Below are 16,784 nucleotides of genomic sequence, written 5' to 3'. Positions count from 1 at the left end.
AGTCAACTTAGTGTATGTAAACTTCTGACCCACTGGAAATGTGATACAGTGAATTATAAGTGAAATAATCTGTCTGTAAACAATTGTTGGAAAACTTACTTGTCATGCACAAAGTAGATGTCCTAGCCGACTTGCCAAAACTATATTTTGTTAACAAGAAATTTGTGGAGTGGTTGAAAAATGAGATTGAATGACTCCAACCTAAGTGTATGTAAACTTCCGACTTCAACTGTATGTGCGACAACGCAGATTTTCTCCCTGGGATCACGGTTAGTCCTCCCGATGCATAGGAGGTTGCCCATCTCCTGTAACAGCTCTGACCTGGTATGCCATCAGTAGGGGTGTGTTATTAAATCAAATTTTATTGGTCACCTACATATATTTATTGTGGATGTAGCAAAATGCTTGTGTTCCTACCTCTAACAGTGCAGTAATGTCTAATAATTCACAACAATACACACAAAGTAAAAAAATGGAGTTAAGTAATATATCAGTATTACGACGAGCAATGGCGGAGTGGTATTGACTAAAATACATTAGAGTAGAAAGCAGTATATACATATGAAATTAGTAAAGCAGCGTCGTTGGCAAACTCAAGAGTCCATACTGAAAGTGCCACAGACTCTTAGACCTTCTGGAGGATTGAGACTGAGAAGCTCTCCATCTTTTCAGGAAGGGAAATGCTGGTCAGAGAGGAGACACAGCTGGGGTTGTGGTGGTTGGCCAAGGATTGCTCCCCAAATGGAGGCTTGCTGAAGCCCAGCACCTCCATTCCCTGCATGTCCAAAGCTGCAAACTCCCTAGTCAGGGCATTGCTGTACAGGAGCTTTTCCTTGTTACGTTTGGCTTCCGCCAAACAGGCTGGGACCGTCAGGAGGAGTTGCTTCCCCGGGATTGTGCGAGAAGGGATTCTCTTCTCATCGAACCAGTCCCTCTCGGCATTGCCGCCCCCCTCAGGTGCATTCCACCCAGTATTGAGTTTGGCTGCAGCCCGCTTGCAAACATCAATAAGCCATTACTTCTTCTTGGGTTTCAATGCTCCGCTTAGGGCACTGGAGGGCCTTGAGCCCTGGGCTTGGAGTTCCTCTTCCCGATTGTCTTCGTCAGGGAAGAGACGACTAATGCTGTCATCCTCTTCGATAACGAGCTCCCCCTCCCCCGCTGTGTGTTCGTCAAATAGCGGATGTAAGTTCAGGGAGGGAGCTCAGGAGGTCTGGGGTCGGGGTTGTGGAGTTTCCTCCTCGCCCGAAGGCTATGAGGAAGAGGAGCCTCGAGGAGGGGCTGCTTTACGCAGTCTCCGTTTGAGGCTGGTCCTTGGCAACTCCTTACAATGCATGCAGGACACCGGGTGAGCGAGAGCCGTCATTGCATGTTCTTCCCCCAGGCAGGTGATACACGAAGTGTGTATCCTTGCCAGCTATCATAGCCCCACATGGCTAGCCGGTGCCGGGGCAGGGGTGTGCCGGTGCTGTGGCAGGTGCTGTGCTCGGTCCTCCTTGAGTAGGGGTAGCAGATTCCATAACTCTGAGAGACACACAATGGTTTTATCCTCGAGTTAAAGGGATACTTTGGGATTTTGGTAATGAGGCCTTTCATCTACTTCCCCAGAGTCAGATTTTTGTGTCTCTGTGTCCAGTATGAAGGAAGTTAGAGGTAGTTTCACGAGCCAATGCTAACTACCGTTAGCGCAATGACTGGAAGTCTATGGGTATCAACGAAGCAAATTCTACTCAAAGCAAATCTTTCCGTTCGGTCAGTACTCACGTTTGGTAGCGTTATGCCTTGCAGTTCGCCTGAGAACAGTGAAGCAGGAAGACAAGGACCAAGTCGTGCTGATGAAAGCTTATAGAGAGCAAGAATGACCAGAGCGCGGGCGTGGGGACTGATAATGAGTAGGGTCTCTCCTCATTCGCCACTCGACCTGTCTGACTTTGAAAGATGTTGTGTGATTGGACCTTCCGTAGTGATAGGCTTGTCCAACGATATCCCGTAGTGAGATACCGAAACAAATATTTGAAAGAGAACATACAGGTTATTCTATATCAGACAGTGACACACATAAACAGCGACCCTACACACACAAACTGTTACGCTGCACCCATATTATGAAAGTTTTGTTTTATATCCATAGTTCCAAAGTTTCTTTCTGACCCCGCAGCCATGAGAGTGATAACATCATTATAGAATGATAATATCATGAGTGACATTACCAGGTAATAGCAATACCTGTTACAGGATCATGAAAATCACGCACCAGCCCGTGGCATCAGGCACCTTATCTATTGACAAGGATATCCTCTGACTACATTAGCAACCGTCAGTGAAAAGGACAGTGATATTCATTTCCTGCGACATCCTTCCAGCACACCACTGAGTATCACCTGTCAAAATCTCTGGGTTTTGATGTAATTTGAGGGACTTTTATCATGTAACGACAGTGGAAAATGTAACTCACAAGACAAGTAAGATTTATTGGTTGCTTTCCTCTTTGATAGTTGTTTCTCATCATTCCCTTGTCTAGACTGAGCTATATCTCTATAGGGCTGACAGCATCTCTCTTTCACTTTGAAGTCATGCACTATTCACACACACAAACAGCTGAGAGTAAATTCAGACCGGATCAGGTGTATGCAGGTGGCTAAAGTTACACTTTCAGCACAGTGTCTTCCATTCCTGCAACCTGCCACAAAATAGAGAGAGAAACACAGCAAATAACGTACCCTGCAAAGACAGACTGCACACTAAAGCCTTCCAATTTGAGCTGATTCTCTAATTCTGGGAAAGTTCAGGTAAAATACACGTAGTCTAGACGCCGACAAACAGATTGGATCGCTCTTTCCCATGGAGTAAAAAAAGAGAAATATGGAGGAATGGAAGGAGAGATGGGATAATAATGAAAGGATAACGGTGTTTCATAGAAGACCTCATGTTCCGACATACCAGGACGAAGAGATTAGGCTGTGTCTCGCACGTAGAGCAGAGCCTTGTGATGCTGTAGCCCTGACTGCCCAATTTAATAAACTGCTTCAGTACTGGAATTACTGTAGAGGAGTTTGGACAAAATCTGGGATATATTTTCACGGCGTGCTGATCATTGTTTTGATGATACCAGTGTGTTGTTAATCAGATATATGCAGGGTTGTTGGTACATATTGGTTATTACAGTTGTACTATGGTGGTAATAATATATATGACCGTGTCACTTTTCTTCTTATTGTTTCATCAGATGCTCAGAACATGGAGTTGAACAGAGGAGAAGTGCCTCTATATGTAAGTGCTGCTATACTGTTGTTCATTCTCTGTGTGTGTGTGTCTTACATGTGTGTGACTACCTGTAATGTTTCTCCTCAGCTACCTCTCTCTATGCCCTTTCATTTCCTCTCTCTCCGTTTCCTCTCTCTCCGTTCCCTGTTTCTCCCTCCGGTTGGTGGTTGACTGACTGGCGTTGTGTTGAGGTTGGGCTGCAGGTGTAATCTAACCCTGGTGTGTTACACTCCCCTGGGATAGAAACCTTTACATCCGGCCTGTTCTCCAGATGGACAAGGCCTACTGAGACCACTAAATGCCCATTATTTTATACATACGTGTGTGTGTGTGTGAGAGAGAGAGACAGCATGTGTGTGTTTGATAAATAGTGTGCTCAAGTGGTAAGGAAATAGGGCCCAGTAAAAGAGAGAATGAGAACTATAAAAGATGAATGTATTGTTTATTGGTTCTGAGCAGGTAGGCCCAGACCTGAGTGGCTATATGTTTATTCTAAAGGTCAGTACATGTGTTTTCTATTTGAGGTGAATTAGGAGTGGGTTTTCAGAAGGTCATTTTAAAGCTTCTCATTTATTTTCATTAAATGTGTAATGACTCGCTCTCTTACTCTCTCTCTTACTCTCTCTCTCTTACTGTCTCTCTTACACTCTCCCACTGCCCTTTTTTTCCTCTTCCTCTCTTCTTTTGTGTGGTAGAATCCTGGGTGGGCCAGCCAGCCGGCCGGCCAGTCACTAAAGTTTTGCCAGATTTCTGGAGGACAGAGCGAGAGTAGAGTATCAGTTTGTTTTTACTAGTTTACCAGTGTTTCAGAGTTGACCTGAAGACGTTTTCTTTCTGTTATTGAGAGCCTAGTCGCCTGTTTGGTCTGTAAATCTGGCCGCAATAAGCGACTGGGTCACATGGTACATGTAACATTCATGATTCATATCCTAGTTTTCTCTTGTTGTTTAGACCATTATCTCTGGTTGCAGAACTTAAATTCTCTAGTGAGCCGTGACATTTTTAAAACGGTACAGTGCTCGCTGTTACTTTGAAAGTACTCACAGATACTCACTTACTCTTACTAGAGTTTACTAGGTTTTTACCATGTTTCAGTTTAACTCTCACTGGTATATGTCTGTATGGCCAAAAATGTACCATAAAGGTTGAACTAGTACATCTGTGTTACAAGATGAAGTGTAGTCTCCACGCTAAGGTCATAGCTCTGCCTCTGCAGCACGGCTCCTCTCACCTCTGAATGAGAGCCAGACTTAAATGCTCTGCTTTGTGGATGTAAGCTGTGCTATATTTCACTCATTTAAAGACTGTTATTGTAACTGGCCTGTAAAAGTTTTATGGTGTAGCAGTCCTGCACAAAGACAACATGGAGCCTTTCCTCTCACCACACCAGAAAGTCCACAATCAGTACAATGAACAAACGGTAGTATTGATAGAAGTTCTCACTGTGTAACTGCCTGTGTCTGGTCTGAAGGGGTGGTTTGTGGTTTGTGCTGTGTGTGGAACCTTCAGACTGCGATTTACTGAGTTTGAATGAGATGTGTGTGTGTGTGATTTGGGGTGTGTGTGTGTGTGGTATGTGTGAGGTGATCTGGCAGTGCTTTTGTTGGCTGGCTATGAGAGATTACCTGGTAGACGACTGGCAGGCCGCTGGTGATTTGCGTTAGAAGAGGAGAGTGTGAGGGATTCTATTTAAGTGGTAATGCCAGAGAAGCCGGTGTTGGGTGGATATATTGCCACGGGTGTTGTGCGGCCCGAGATGAAGTCGAGCCAATATATCTTCCAAACACCGGCTTCAAGGGCATTAGCACTTTTATACAACATATTTGAATTAAAAACGTTATTTTGATGAATTTATTCATGCCATTTCATCCTTTCACAAGATAGTCCCTACACAAATCTTGGGTTGCTACCCAAGCCGGCTGGTTGGTTGTTCTATCGGTTCGGTTGCCAGAGACACGACAAGGTCGTTAAGTCTTTTTGTTCTGTATCTATGGATGCAAACCAGTCGTTTGTCCTAAAGGTTCTATTGCCATACTGGCTGACAAAGTTCTTATCCCTTGCTTACTAGCTAGTCAACTACGGCTAACTTACAGTCATGTGAAACGATTTCACCTGGCTCTCTCGCCAGGACACTGTTGTTCACAGGAGTTAGCCAACAACACAGCTAATGCAAAAACTTCAAACTGAAGCTGGAAAGACTGCAAACTAGCTGCACTTCGTTTCGTTCAGGGTCCGGGAGAGAGGCTGCCCGGAGGTTACTCCAGCTTCGGCAGGACTCCCTCAGTGTTGCAGACTATGCAGTGGAATTCCGCACGATAGCAGTGGAGGGTGCCTGGAACCCTGAAGCGCTGTTCGCCACGGAGTATCGGAGGAAGTAAAGGACGAGCTTGCAGCCCCGGAACTACCGACGGATCTCGACTCACGGATCGATGGACGGCTATGGGAACGCAGAAGGGAGAAGAGGTTTGATTGTGGTCCCAATCGCTCATTCAAGGATCCCATCTTGCATCTGATGGACTCCAGAAGTCCCCGGTGTCTACGTCCCAGAGAGGATCTGAGCTTACCCGAGTTCCTCCAAGAGCCTCCGAAGACTGCCGATTTATCTCTTCCCGAGCCGATGCAGCTCGGTAGGGCTAGGCTGTCTCCAGCCGAACAGGTACGCAGACTTAACAGCCAGAGTTGTCTGTATTCCGGTACTGCCGGTCATTATGTCTCTACCTGTCACTTCAATTTCTGCTAATTGAGTCTCAGCTGGTTCCTGTGGTATTGGGATTCTCTTGGCTCCAGCGACACAATCCCTCGATTGACTGGTCTACTGGTGCCATCGTCAGCTGAAGCCCGTTCTGCCACACTCATTGCCTGAAATCAGTTCTGCCTGCCCCGGGATGTCTTCCTGGGTGCTTGGAAATTGCCCTGGATCTCTCTGCCATTCCCGTGGAGTACCAGGACCTCCGGGAGGGGTTCAGTAAGGCCCGGGCCACTTCGCTTCTGCAACACCAACCAGTAAACAAGGATGTTAAGCCGGAAGCTCTGACACGCCACTATAGCCCCGCGGCTACACCCCCCGGAAGCCGAGACCTTTCCCCCCGCTCCAAGATAATTAGTCCCTCTGCTGTTCATCTTCTGTTGCCCCGTACCCTCTGTATACGTCCTAATTTTCAGGTGTCTAAACCCATGTCTCACAGCCCTTTGCCAGGTGGCGTCCCTAGAGCGTGTCACCTGTCCTTGTGATTGTCTCCACCCCCCTCCAGGTGTCGCCCATCTTCCCCATTATCCCCTGTGTATCCCATGTTCTCTGTTTGTCCGTTGCCAGTTCGTCTTGTTTGTCAAGTCAACCAGCGTTTTCTCAGCTCCTGCTTTTCCCCAGTCTCTCTTTCTCTCGCCCTCCTGGTTTTGACCCTTGTCTGCCTGGACTCTGAGCCCGCCTGCCTGACCACTCTGCCTGCCCTTGACCCTGAGCCTGCCAGCCGTCCTGTACCTTTGCCCCGCCGCTCTGGATTATTGACCCCTGCCTGCCTTGACCTGTCGTTTGTGTGCCCCTATTGCTGCAATAAACATTGTTACTTCAACACAGTCTGCATTTGGGTCTTACCTGAAACGTTATAATGGGGCCTTTTGGATGCAAGCAACTATGATAAAACACATTAAGTCTACCACATAATGTGTGTGGCTACATTGCACAGAAGACCCACTAATACAAGTATAATCTACTGCACCAATCATTCAGTGCAATAGCCTTGGGACATGGTTTTTAAAAACTTACATTTAGACATGATGATAACATTCAATTTTGTGTATCGTTCTTCATACATGGTATCAGTAGGTTTGCACAAAAAATTCAGGTGACTTTTTACAAATAAGTCCCTATAATGCTTATGATGCCATGCGAGTTTGAGTGTCATTTTGACTTTTACATTAATGTGTCATTAGTGTGCTAGATTTGTTCAGAGGTATGTGGCTCAGGCAGTGTACTGTAACATTTCTCTGTTCCGATGTGCGCGCACACACACAAAGCCACCCTGAAGACCTCCGTGTGATTCACATTCTGGAATGTACATCAATGTTCCCTTTGCCTTGTCATGTGCATAGGTATAAAACAACATATTTTTTATTTTTACCTTTTAATTTAACTAGGCAAGTCAGTTAAGAACAAATTCTTATTTTAAATGACAGCCTAGGAACAGTGAATTATCTGCCTCAGGGCAGAATGACAGTTTTTTACCTTGTCAGCTCGGGGATTCTTCGATCTTTCGGTTACTAGTCCAACGCTCTAACCACTAGGCTACCTGCCGCCCCAAAGGTAGCCTGCTGTATAGGTGCTGAAAGTTGGTATGGCAGTTGAAATATCAGAGTTCTATTTTGGAATGGCAGAGTTCTAAGCACTATAGCCTCAGATGATCTTTGATGTAACAATGGCACCGGAGAAGAAGGCTGATGTTTTACGTGTCCCCAACCGATTGTGTTTTTTGTTTGTTTATTTGCAGATTATTTTTTTACTTATTTTGTACATAATTTTGTCGCTACCGTCTCTTATGACCGAAAATAGCTTCTGGACATCAGGACTGCGCTTACTCACCATGGACTGGCAGAATCCTTTTTTCATTTAACGAGTCTGATGAGCCCGACGCGAATGATATACAACTTACCAGCCTACCAGACAAGGCTACCAGACAAGCTAAATTACTTCTAAGCTCGCTTCGAGGCAAATAACACTGAAACATGCATGAGAGCACTAGCTGTTCCGGAAGACTGTGTGATCATGCTCTCCGCAGCCGATGTGAGTAAGACCTTTAAACAGGTCAATAATCACAAGGCCGCAGGGCCAGATAGATTGCCAAGACGTGTACTGCGAGCATGCGCTGACCAACTGGCAAGTGTCTTCACTGACATTATCAACCTCTCCCTGTCCGAGTCTGTAATACCAACATGTTTTAAGCAGACCACCATAGTGCCTGTGCCCAAAAACACTAAGGTAACCTGCCTAAATGACTACCAACCCGTAGCACTTACATCTGTAGCCATGAAGTGCTTTGAAAGGCTGGTCATGCCTCACATTAACACCATTATCCCAGAAACCCTAGACCCTCTCCAATTTCCATCCTGCCCCAACAGATCCACAGATGATGCAATCTCTATTGCACTCCACACTGTCCTTTCCCACCTGGACAAAAGGAACACCTATGTGAGAATGCTATTCATTGACTACAGCTCAGGGTTCAACACCATAGTGCCCTCAAAGCTCATCAATAAGCTAAGGACCCTGGGACTAAACACCTCCCTCTGCAACTGGATCCTGGACTTCCTGATGGGCCGCCCCCAGGTGGTAAGGGTAGGTAACACACATCTGACACGCTGATCCTCAACACAGGGGCCCCTCAGGGGTGTGTGCTCAGTCCCTTCCTGTATTCCCGGTTCACTCATGACTGCATGGCCAGGCACGACACCAACATCATAATTCATTTTGCCGATGACACAACAGTGGTAGGCCTGATCACCGACAACAACGAGAGCCTATAGGGAGGAGGTCAGAGACCTGGCCGTGTGGTGCCAGGACAACAACCTCTCCCTCAACGTGATCAAGACAAAGGAGATGATTGAGAAGTACAGGAAAAAGAGGACCGAGCACGCCCCCATTCTCATCGAAGGGGCTGCAGTGGAGCAGGTAGAGTTTCAAGTTCCTTGCTGTCCACATCAGCAACAAACTAACATGTACCAAGCACACCAAGACAGTCTTGAAGAGGGCATGACAACTTATTCCCCGTCAGGAGACTGAAAAGGTTTGGCCTGGGTCCTCAGATCATCAAAAGGTTCTGCAGCTGCACTATTGAGAGCATACTGACCAGTTGCATCACTGCATGGTATGGTAACTGCTCGGCTTCCGACCGCAAGGCACTACAGAGGGTAGTGCAAACTGTTATGCAAAGTACATCACTGGGGCCAAGTTTCCTGCCATCCAGGAACTCTATACCAGACGGTGTCCGAGGAAGGCCCTAAAATTGTCAAAGACTCCAGCCACCCTAGTCATAGACTCTTCTCTGTTCTCTGCTACCGCACGACAAGCAGTACCGGAGCGCCAAGTCTAAGTCTATGAGGCTTCTAAACAGATTCTACCCCCAAGCAATAAGACTCCTGAACATCTAATCAAATGTCTACCCAGACTATTTGCATCCCCCCCCCCCTTTTACAACCCTGCTACTCTCTGTTGTTATCGTCTATGCATTGTCACTTTAATAACTCTACCTACATGTACATATTACCTCAACTAACCGGTGCCCCCGCTCATTGACTCTGCACCAGTACCCCCTGTATATAGTCTCGCTATTTTTATTTTACTGCTGCTCTTTCATTGTTTGTTTCTTTTATTTCTTATCCTTATTCTTTTTAAAACTGCATTGTTGGTTAGGGGCTCGTAAGTAAGCATTTCTCTGTTAGGTCTACACCTGTTTTATTTGGCGCATGTGACTAATAAGATTTGATTTGATTTCATCAAAGCTGATCCATGAAGTCATTTGTTTTTAATAAGGGCCATTCAGATCAGTCCTATTATGATTCTGTAAGAGGATTAGAACCTGTTTCTCTACTTCGGATCTACTTTGCACTTCAGTGAATAGCAGAACACAGCTCCAATAGTTGCTATTGTACATTATTCAAAGACCAGCGAAGTTAAACTAGGCGGTAGTGTGTGCGTGTTCATGTGCTTGTTTGTGTGTGTGCATGCGTGCACTTGTAAGTGTAGGTGAGTCCTGCCAGCATATCAGATGCGTCTTCGGTTTTTCAAAGTCATTCTTGTTTTGAGGCTACTAGGCTATTTATTCAGGCCACTTGCTGTTGAACTTGTTGTTGCAGTAGCTCAGGGCAGTAGCTCAGGGCTGGCTCCCCTGACGTCGTGTGTGTGTGTGTGGATCACTCAGAAAGATCCCGCTACAGAGCCCTGCTCTAATGACTCCTGATCCCCAAGAGACCACAGATGGGTTAGTGTGACCCGGCTGTGGTTCTTTTCATCACCTCATGAGAGCGTTAAGTTAAAAGTCATGTTGGTTATAGGCTTTAAAAAATAGGCTATAATCAGGATGTGGCAGGCCTGGAGGTTGGAGCGGGGCAAAGGCCAATGGATCCACACTGGAGATCGACCTATTCGGATATAGCTGATTCCCACGGGCAGCACTGGTTTCCGGCTTTGCTTGGCCCAAGTTCGGATGTGGTGTACAGTGCGTTTTCGTCAATTCCTGCGCCTACTGGGGATGATGGCTTCTATGATAGTAGTGGTTCCCCTGGGGCTATTATTAATGCAGCCTTTCCAGGTGTCCCTGGCATGCCTTTGAGCACTGGCCCAGTGGGGAGACCCCCAGGTACTGTCGCAAGCGGTTCTCATGGGCCAGGTGTTATTCTGCAAGGTGGTCACGACCCCCCCCCCCCCCCCCCCCAAGGATGGGGTGGGGTGTGCTGTGCAATGGCTACTCGATTCCGGGGGTATGGACTGTCAATTACCTGGAGCTTCTGACAGTGTATTTGGCACTCAGGCTTCTCCTCCCTCGTTGTTGGGCTGGCATGTGCTGGTCAGACCTGAAAACATGATGACAGTAGCTTACATCAACAAGCAGGGGGGGACCCGGTCTCTCCCTGTCCTCGCTTTGGTACGCTCCCTGTTGCTGTGGAGCGGGGTGCACTTGCTTTTGCTCGGGTCCGGATCTGCTATCCAGGCTGGCCCTAGGTGGCTAGACACCTGGGTGGTTACCCAGATATGGGAGAGGTTCGGGCAGGGCCAACCTAGACCTTTCCACATCGTGAGAAAACATGCAGTGTCAGAGGGACCCGAGCTCTCCGTTGGGAACGGACCCCCTGGCGCTCCAGTTGCCTCGGAGCCTCCTTTATGGGTTTCCTCCCGTGGAGCTGATTCAGCCCACATTGGAGAGGGTTGCGCCAGGAGGGCTTATCATTGATTCTTTTGGCTCCCCATTGGCCCTGGCGGCCTTGGTTCACAGAGATCATTAGCCTGTTGGGCGGGGTCCCGTGGCAACTCCCGTTGCGCAGGGACCTGTTGTCCCAGGCACATAGGCAGGTTTGGCGCGCCAAGCCGTAGATTTTCTGATTTGCTAGAGGTTTACCTCTGAACGTTATTGTTAACATTCATTCCACAACTGTATGCGTGAAAGAGGTAGGCGTTTGAGGTCTGGGAGGGACATCCTTATGTTCCCACAGGAGCTTTTATAGCAGGGTCGGGCATTCTCCAAGTGTACATGGCCGTTATCTCAGGGCGTCATGTGGGAATTGACAGAGCCACACCGGGTGGCCACCCCCTGTGCTGTTCCTGGAAGGTGTGCACCGTCTCAGACTGGTCTCTAAACCTATTACACCTACATGCGTTTTGGCTCAGGTTTTGGGAGGCACTGATTGCGGCCCCCTTTGAGACTCTGGAGTCGGATCTGAAGATCCATTCCCACAAGACCTCCCTGCTCATGGCTTTGGCCTCGGGTTAAATGTGTTGGGGACCTCCACACATTATCCGTACACCCTTCCTGTACTCAGTTTGCCCCTGGAGACTAAGGTGGCATATAGCAGGAAGGGGCAAAGGTTACCTAGCGGCGTGCGGGCCCACTCCACCAGGGGTCTGGCAGCTATTTAAAGGATTGACTGCAGGGGATATTTATGCTGCGTTGAGTTGGGTATCACCACACAAGTGGTGATGCTTACAGCTGGGCCAGGAAAGGGTCATGAAGCAGCGCGCAGGATGTGCATACCCAGTCTATTGCATCTTGCGGGGTTGAGGTCTGGGAGGTCTGCCATGGGCCATTTCATTTAGTATCCGTTGAGGCGGGACTCCATTCCCCATAGTTTCATTGGCCTTGTCAGGTGTGATTCTAGTTCTTCAATTGAAGTCGCGAGAGTATGACTCCCTATAGTGGTATTGTACCTTGTTACTTTCCTGCAGAGAACAGTAGTTATAGTCCATAATGTAACATTATGAATGGTGTCCTTGATGAACAGTCACAGGAATGTGTTGATGAGCTGTCTTTCTTCTCTCTAGATAGAAAACCAATGAAACCATATCGTGATATCACACAGTAAAACCCTTTTTATCCCCATCCCCTTTCTCTCTCTGTCGTTCTCTCTCTCTCTCGATCTCTCTTCTCAGGGCCAATTGGAAGTGTGTGCTCTTCTGCAGGTTCTAGAACCAGAACAGACAGAGTTCTATGTGGTTTTAGAAGGTTCCAGACTAGTCCATGTTACTGTAGGGAAGAGAACAGAGGATGGAAAGTCTCTGTGCTTCACTGTTCCAGGTGAGTCCCACAATTCCTGGTGCCCATTGATCCCAGATCAGTCTGACAGTCACACACAGGGCTACTGACTGAGGTTAGAACATAACCCTTAGTTTGATACGGGGTCATTGCCTCCAGTTATCATTAGTTCCCCTTTTATTCAAATTTTAGGTCATAAATAACATGGATTCTAATAAAACCAGTAGATGTATTCATAGCAGTAGTTTGCCTAACTTAATGAAGACCATGTTGGTCCAAACATTGTTGCTAGATCACAATCTTCAATAGAAATCATGTTTGGGAGCAGAAAACTATTCTTGTCTTATTGTGTCCATATTAGGACAGCCTCGGTGTCAGCAGGACTCTCAGACCGTATTGTTGTCACATTCCATCATCAGTCGTCTGTTCGTCTCCTCTCCTCCACAGGTCATGACCTTCAGGAGACTGTCTCTGTCACAGCTTATTGTCACACAGAGGGCAGAGCCAAGCCCTGTGGAGGCGGGGCCTCGCTGGACTACGTCAGTGATTTGCCACAGGAAGTGGCTGAGTACCTGCTAGCCAATAGCGGCTGTCTGAGTCCCCAGAGCCACCTGGAGGTCCTGAGGAGGGTTTCAGCAGCTCCAGGGGAGGGGAACAAGGAGGGTGACAGGAGTGCTGGCTCAGGAGAGAACTATCTGGGGAAGACAGACCAGGAGGATGGGTATGGGGGTGGGAGACCCAGACCTGATCCAGAGGTGGAGTGTCGTCTCAGGGAGATGGATGAGAGGATAACCCAGGCCATGGCCAACCTGGACTACCCTCTGGAGTGGAGCGGCAAGGCCAGCCAACCTAGAGAAGGTAACTAGCTATCCTATACAATACAATATAAAACAACGTTATCCACTTAGCCAATAGGCCTATGTCATATAGATTACAATTAGTAACCGGTAAGGAAGATATGCCCCAAGACAGTTATCCCTGTTCAGAAAGATAAATAATTATTGAAATAAAACAATGAAAACAATAGCTTCTGTATTGGCTACACAGACGTATTCAGATGATTACCATAATTTTTCAGTCATAATATTTCACACACGCACACACACAGAACAACACTCACTTAAATCAACTTGTACTTACTGTAGCTGGTGCCATGGAACCATGGTAAGGGCAATAATGCAGACTACACATACTCTTTTTCAATGTGCTTATGTCATGTTCGTTGTCACATGAGCGTTTTATGGAGGAAATGCTATAGACAAACACCATCTCTGTGCCAGCCTGTTTCTGCATGCAACACTACAACAATGCCACATGGATACCTTGCCAATCAGGCCAACAGAACAAGCATCTGGCAGAGACAGACTGGCACCACTATGGCCAGATTCAAGCGAAAGCCTACATGCACACAAAACTCATTATCAAAAGTTGTTATTTAACTTGATCAAGCTAGTGAAAGCACAAGGATCGTGGTGACATTAGTTTGGACTGTGTATGTCATACTGAGAAGGGAAGAGTGAAGGGGATAGAAAAGAGCACTCCATTCTAGCCACAGGCCAAGTTCACCCACAGCTTCTTACGTAAGAGGGGGGGGGGGGTTGTGTTTTGTAAATTGTTCTCTTCAATGCTTGCCCGTCTCATCGGAAAGGTCGCGTATTGTCTGTGTGCCTGATTGTCGGTCTCCACTACGGGACAGGAATCTCAGTACGCTCCGTCTTTCTCGCTCTTTCTCCTTTTCACATTCTCTTTGTCTCTGTCTCTCTCTCTATAAATATAATTTGAAGCTTTTGCAAATGAGACCTACATCTTGGGCTCTATTTTCGCTTCCGCCAAGGAGGCGCAAATGTCAAACATGTTAGTTTGCAATTTTGTCATGTAAAAACGGGCATTTTCCAGCCCTTTACGCCAGGTTGGGCACTCTACCTGACTAGCATCAACTCGCTGGCGCTGAGGTAGGAGGGTTGGAATATTTGAGGTGTCCTTAAAAACAAGCGCAAAAGTGACATTTTCATGCAGCGCTAATGGGAAGTTTTAGCAGGTCTTAATGTTCACGCAGTTGATAATGTTGCAGCCTATCCTGCCATGACACACAATGCCCATGGAACGAGAGATGTGCCTTTTGTGCCGGTGAATCTCGAATTTATAAACATAAAAAATGATAGGTTTCCCCCCCATTTCGTTTAATTTGATTAAAAACAACCATAGCCTACCCCCCCCCCCCTTAATCAAGTCTGGCTTAGTAGCTTCCTGGCAATGCATTAGCCAAGCAGCCTATAAATAAAGTGGTTTAAAATGGTCTACTGAGAGGTTTTTGCCCTCGTGCTTTTTAATGATTCACAATTCACATACTTGCGTACTTCATTCCACTTAAGCTGTCCGTCCCCATTTTCAAAGAGTGCCTCTCGTCCGATTACCAAAGACACGTTCTTCCAAACTATTCAGTCCTCCTGTAATGCCATATCAATGACAGATTGTTTTTTGAATGTGCCTCAACGGTACAATTGACGATAGAATTGACAGGAGCCTAGTATTTTGTGTAGACGTGCAAATATTATGCGTAAAGACATGTAGGCCTGCGTGGGCACGCAGTGCGACAAAGATGTGATTTATGATATCATGTTTCCGACCCCATCCTATTTAGAAATATTGCTGTTATTTTAATAAACAGATTGCTTGTTTTTCCATTTTATTTGACAAAAAAACAAGCATAGCCTCCCCTCCCCTCAATGGAGGCTGTTTTCTTTTGTCCTGCCCAATGCATTCGCCAAATAGCAGCCCATCAATAAAGGGTTTGGCTCATTTGACTTCTTTGAAATAAATATTAACCACCAAATCTTTATTCAAAGATCAAGTTTGGGAGCATCAAAACAGTGAGCTGACATTATTTTAGCCAGCTCCCGTTCTAATTTTGGATGTGGGTAAAAGCCTCAAGTCGACCTTAATATTATATGCCCGCGGGGAGCAATTATGGTACCTGTCTTTAGACATATTGTAGGCTATTTAAAACAAGTTGTTTTGATTAGAATTATTCACTCTTTTTTTTCTTGCTTATTGACAATGTTCTGATAGTCCATGCCTCTGACATGGCAGACATAATGGAATGTACTGTAGGCCTCGCCCTTATCAGTGCGAATGTTAATTTTAACAATGCATTTCCATATTGAAAGCCATGCAATTAGGACTGCAATTTGGACTTCAAACATGTTCAACCTATTTAGCAAATATGGGATAGGCCTACATACATTTTGTTTCTGTAGGCTATTTAACAAACTAGCCTATAACGGATTAACAGGCAAATTGGAGTTGATGACAACGCAATACATAAAAGACCGTAAATACACAATTTTAAGCAACCACATGTTTAGCCATGGAGCATGTTCTGATTGGCCAGTGAGGGGTCAAGTCCTGACACATCTACAACTTGTTTATTCATTAAAACCCAGCCTTTTCGCACCACCGCCAGCTACTGCGGCCATAATTCCGGTTGTGAAAATAGCTCAAATATTTCTGGCACACCCCCGAACCTATAGCGCTAGTGCTAAGATTTAGCATTGCGTTAGGTTAGTTACAATAATGTCTCTAAGGACATTTGTCAATACATTTTCTTAGTTGACTGAACTTTGACCTGGAAGGTACAGTATTTTTCCCTCATTTACAGTTCTTGGTCAAGTAATTGGGTCATAGTTGTGTGTGGTACATCGTTAAGCATTTGTGGTACAGTATGGGTAACTGTGGGAACGAACACAGTGTGAGAAAAATATGGGGAGAAAGTTCAAGTTTAGGACAGCGATTCAGAATGAAGAGATATCGGCTATCTCCATAGCAACTATAGCTTTCTTTCTTAGTCTTGCTGAAAAGAATAAAGGTTCAATGACCATTGACTGACCTATTTCCCCCCCTAAAATTTTTAATTCAGTGTGTGTAATCGAACACAACAAGGATGTGTGTGTGCCCTGCTCTGGGCCGCAGCCACCTGGACCCTCCAACACACTGGCTTCATTAACACATGCTGAGCAGGTTTAGAGGGTTACCATATTTGTGTGTGTGTCTGGGCTCTTCTGATGCTCTCTTGCTGGCTTCTGTCAATGTCATTATCAGCGTGGGAATCCCTGTCACTCTCAATGTCTCATCTCTTCATTACGAGGAAGAGTTGCTGTAGTTGCCTCTCAAAATGACACCTGATTTCTGGTCATTAGTAGTGCACTAGATAGGGAACAGGGTGCCATTTGATATGCTGCCTGACTCAAACAGGGGTGAATTTTCCCAAGGACTTGTAGCTAACGT

The 16,784-nt window shown here is 46.2% G+C and overlaps 1 protein-coding gene across 4 annotated transcripts in view; it reads left to right on the top strand.

Annotated features, from left to right (window-relative positions):
- The window catches only part of arhgef28a (Rho guanine nucleotide exchange factor (GEF) 28a), a 127,004-nt gene that overhangs the window by 20,458 nt on the left and 89,762 nt on the right, over positions 1 to 16,784 (top strand). For all 4 annotated transcript variants that reach the window (XM_031808824.1, XM_031808823.1, XM_020466279.2 and 1 more), the window contains exons 2-4: positions 3,227 to 3,270; positions 12,398 to 12,542; positions 12,948 to 13,358. In XM_031808824.1, the coding sequence (XP_031664684.1) occupies positions 3,238 to 3,270; positions 12,398 to 12,542; positions 12,948 to 13,358 (589 nt within the window). In that variant the 5' untranslated portion in view covers positions 3,227 to 3,237. The remainder of the gene's footprint in view (positions 1 to 3,226; positions 3,271 to 12,397; positions 12,543 to 12,947; positions 13,359 to 16,784) is intronic.

Source organism: Oncorhynchus kisutch, linkage group LG29 (genome assembly GCF_002021735.2).
Source record: "Oncorhynchus kisutch isolate 150728-3 linkage group LG29, Okis_V2, whole genome shotgun sequence".
Taxonomy (NCBI): Eukaryota; Metazoa; Chordata; class Actinopteri; order Salmoniformes; family Salmonidae; genus Oncorhynchus; species Oncorhynchus kisutch.
This window is presented reverse-complemented; position numbering and strand designations above follow the sequence as displayed.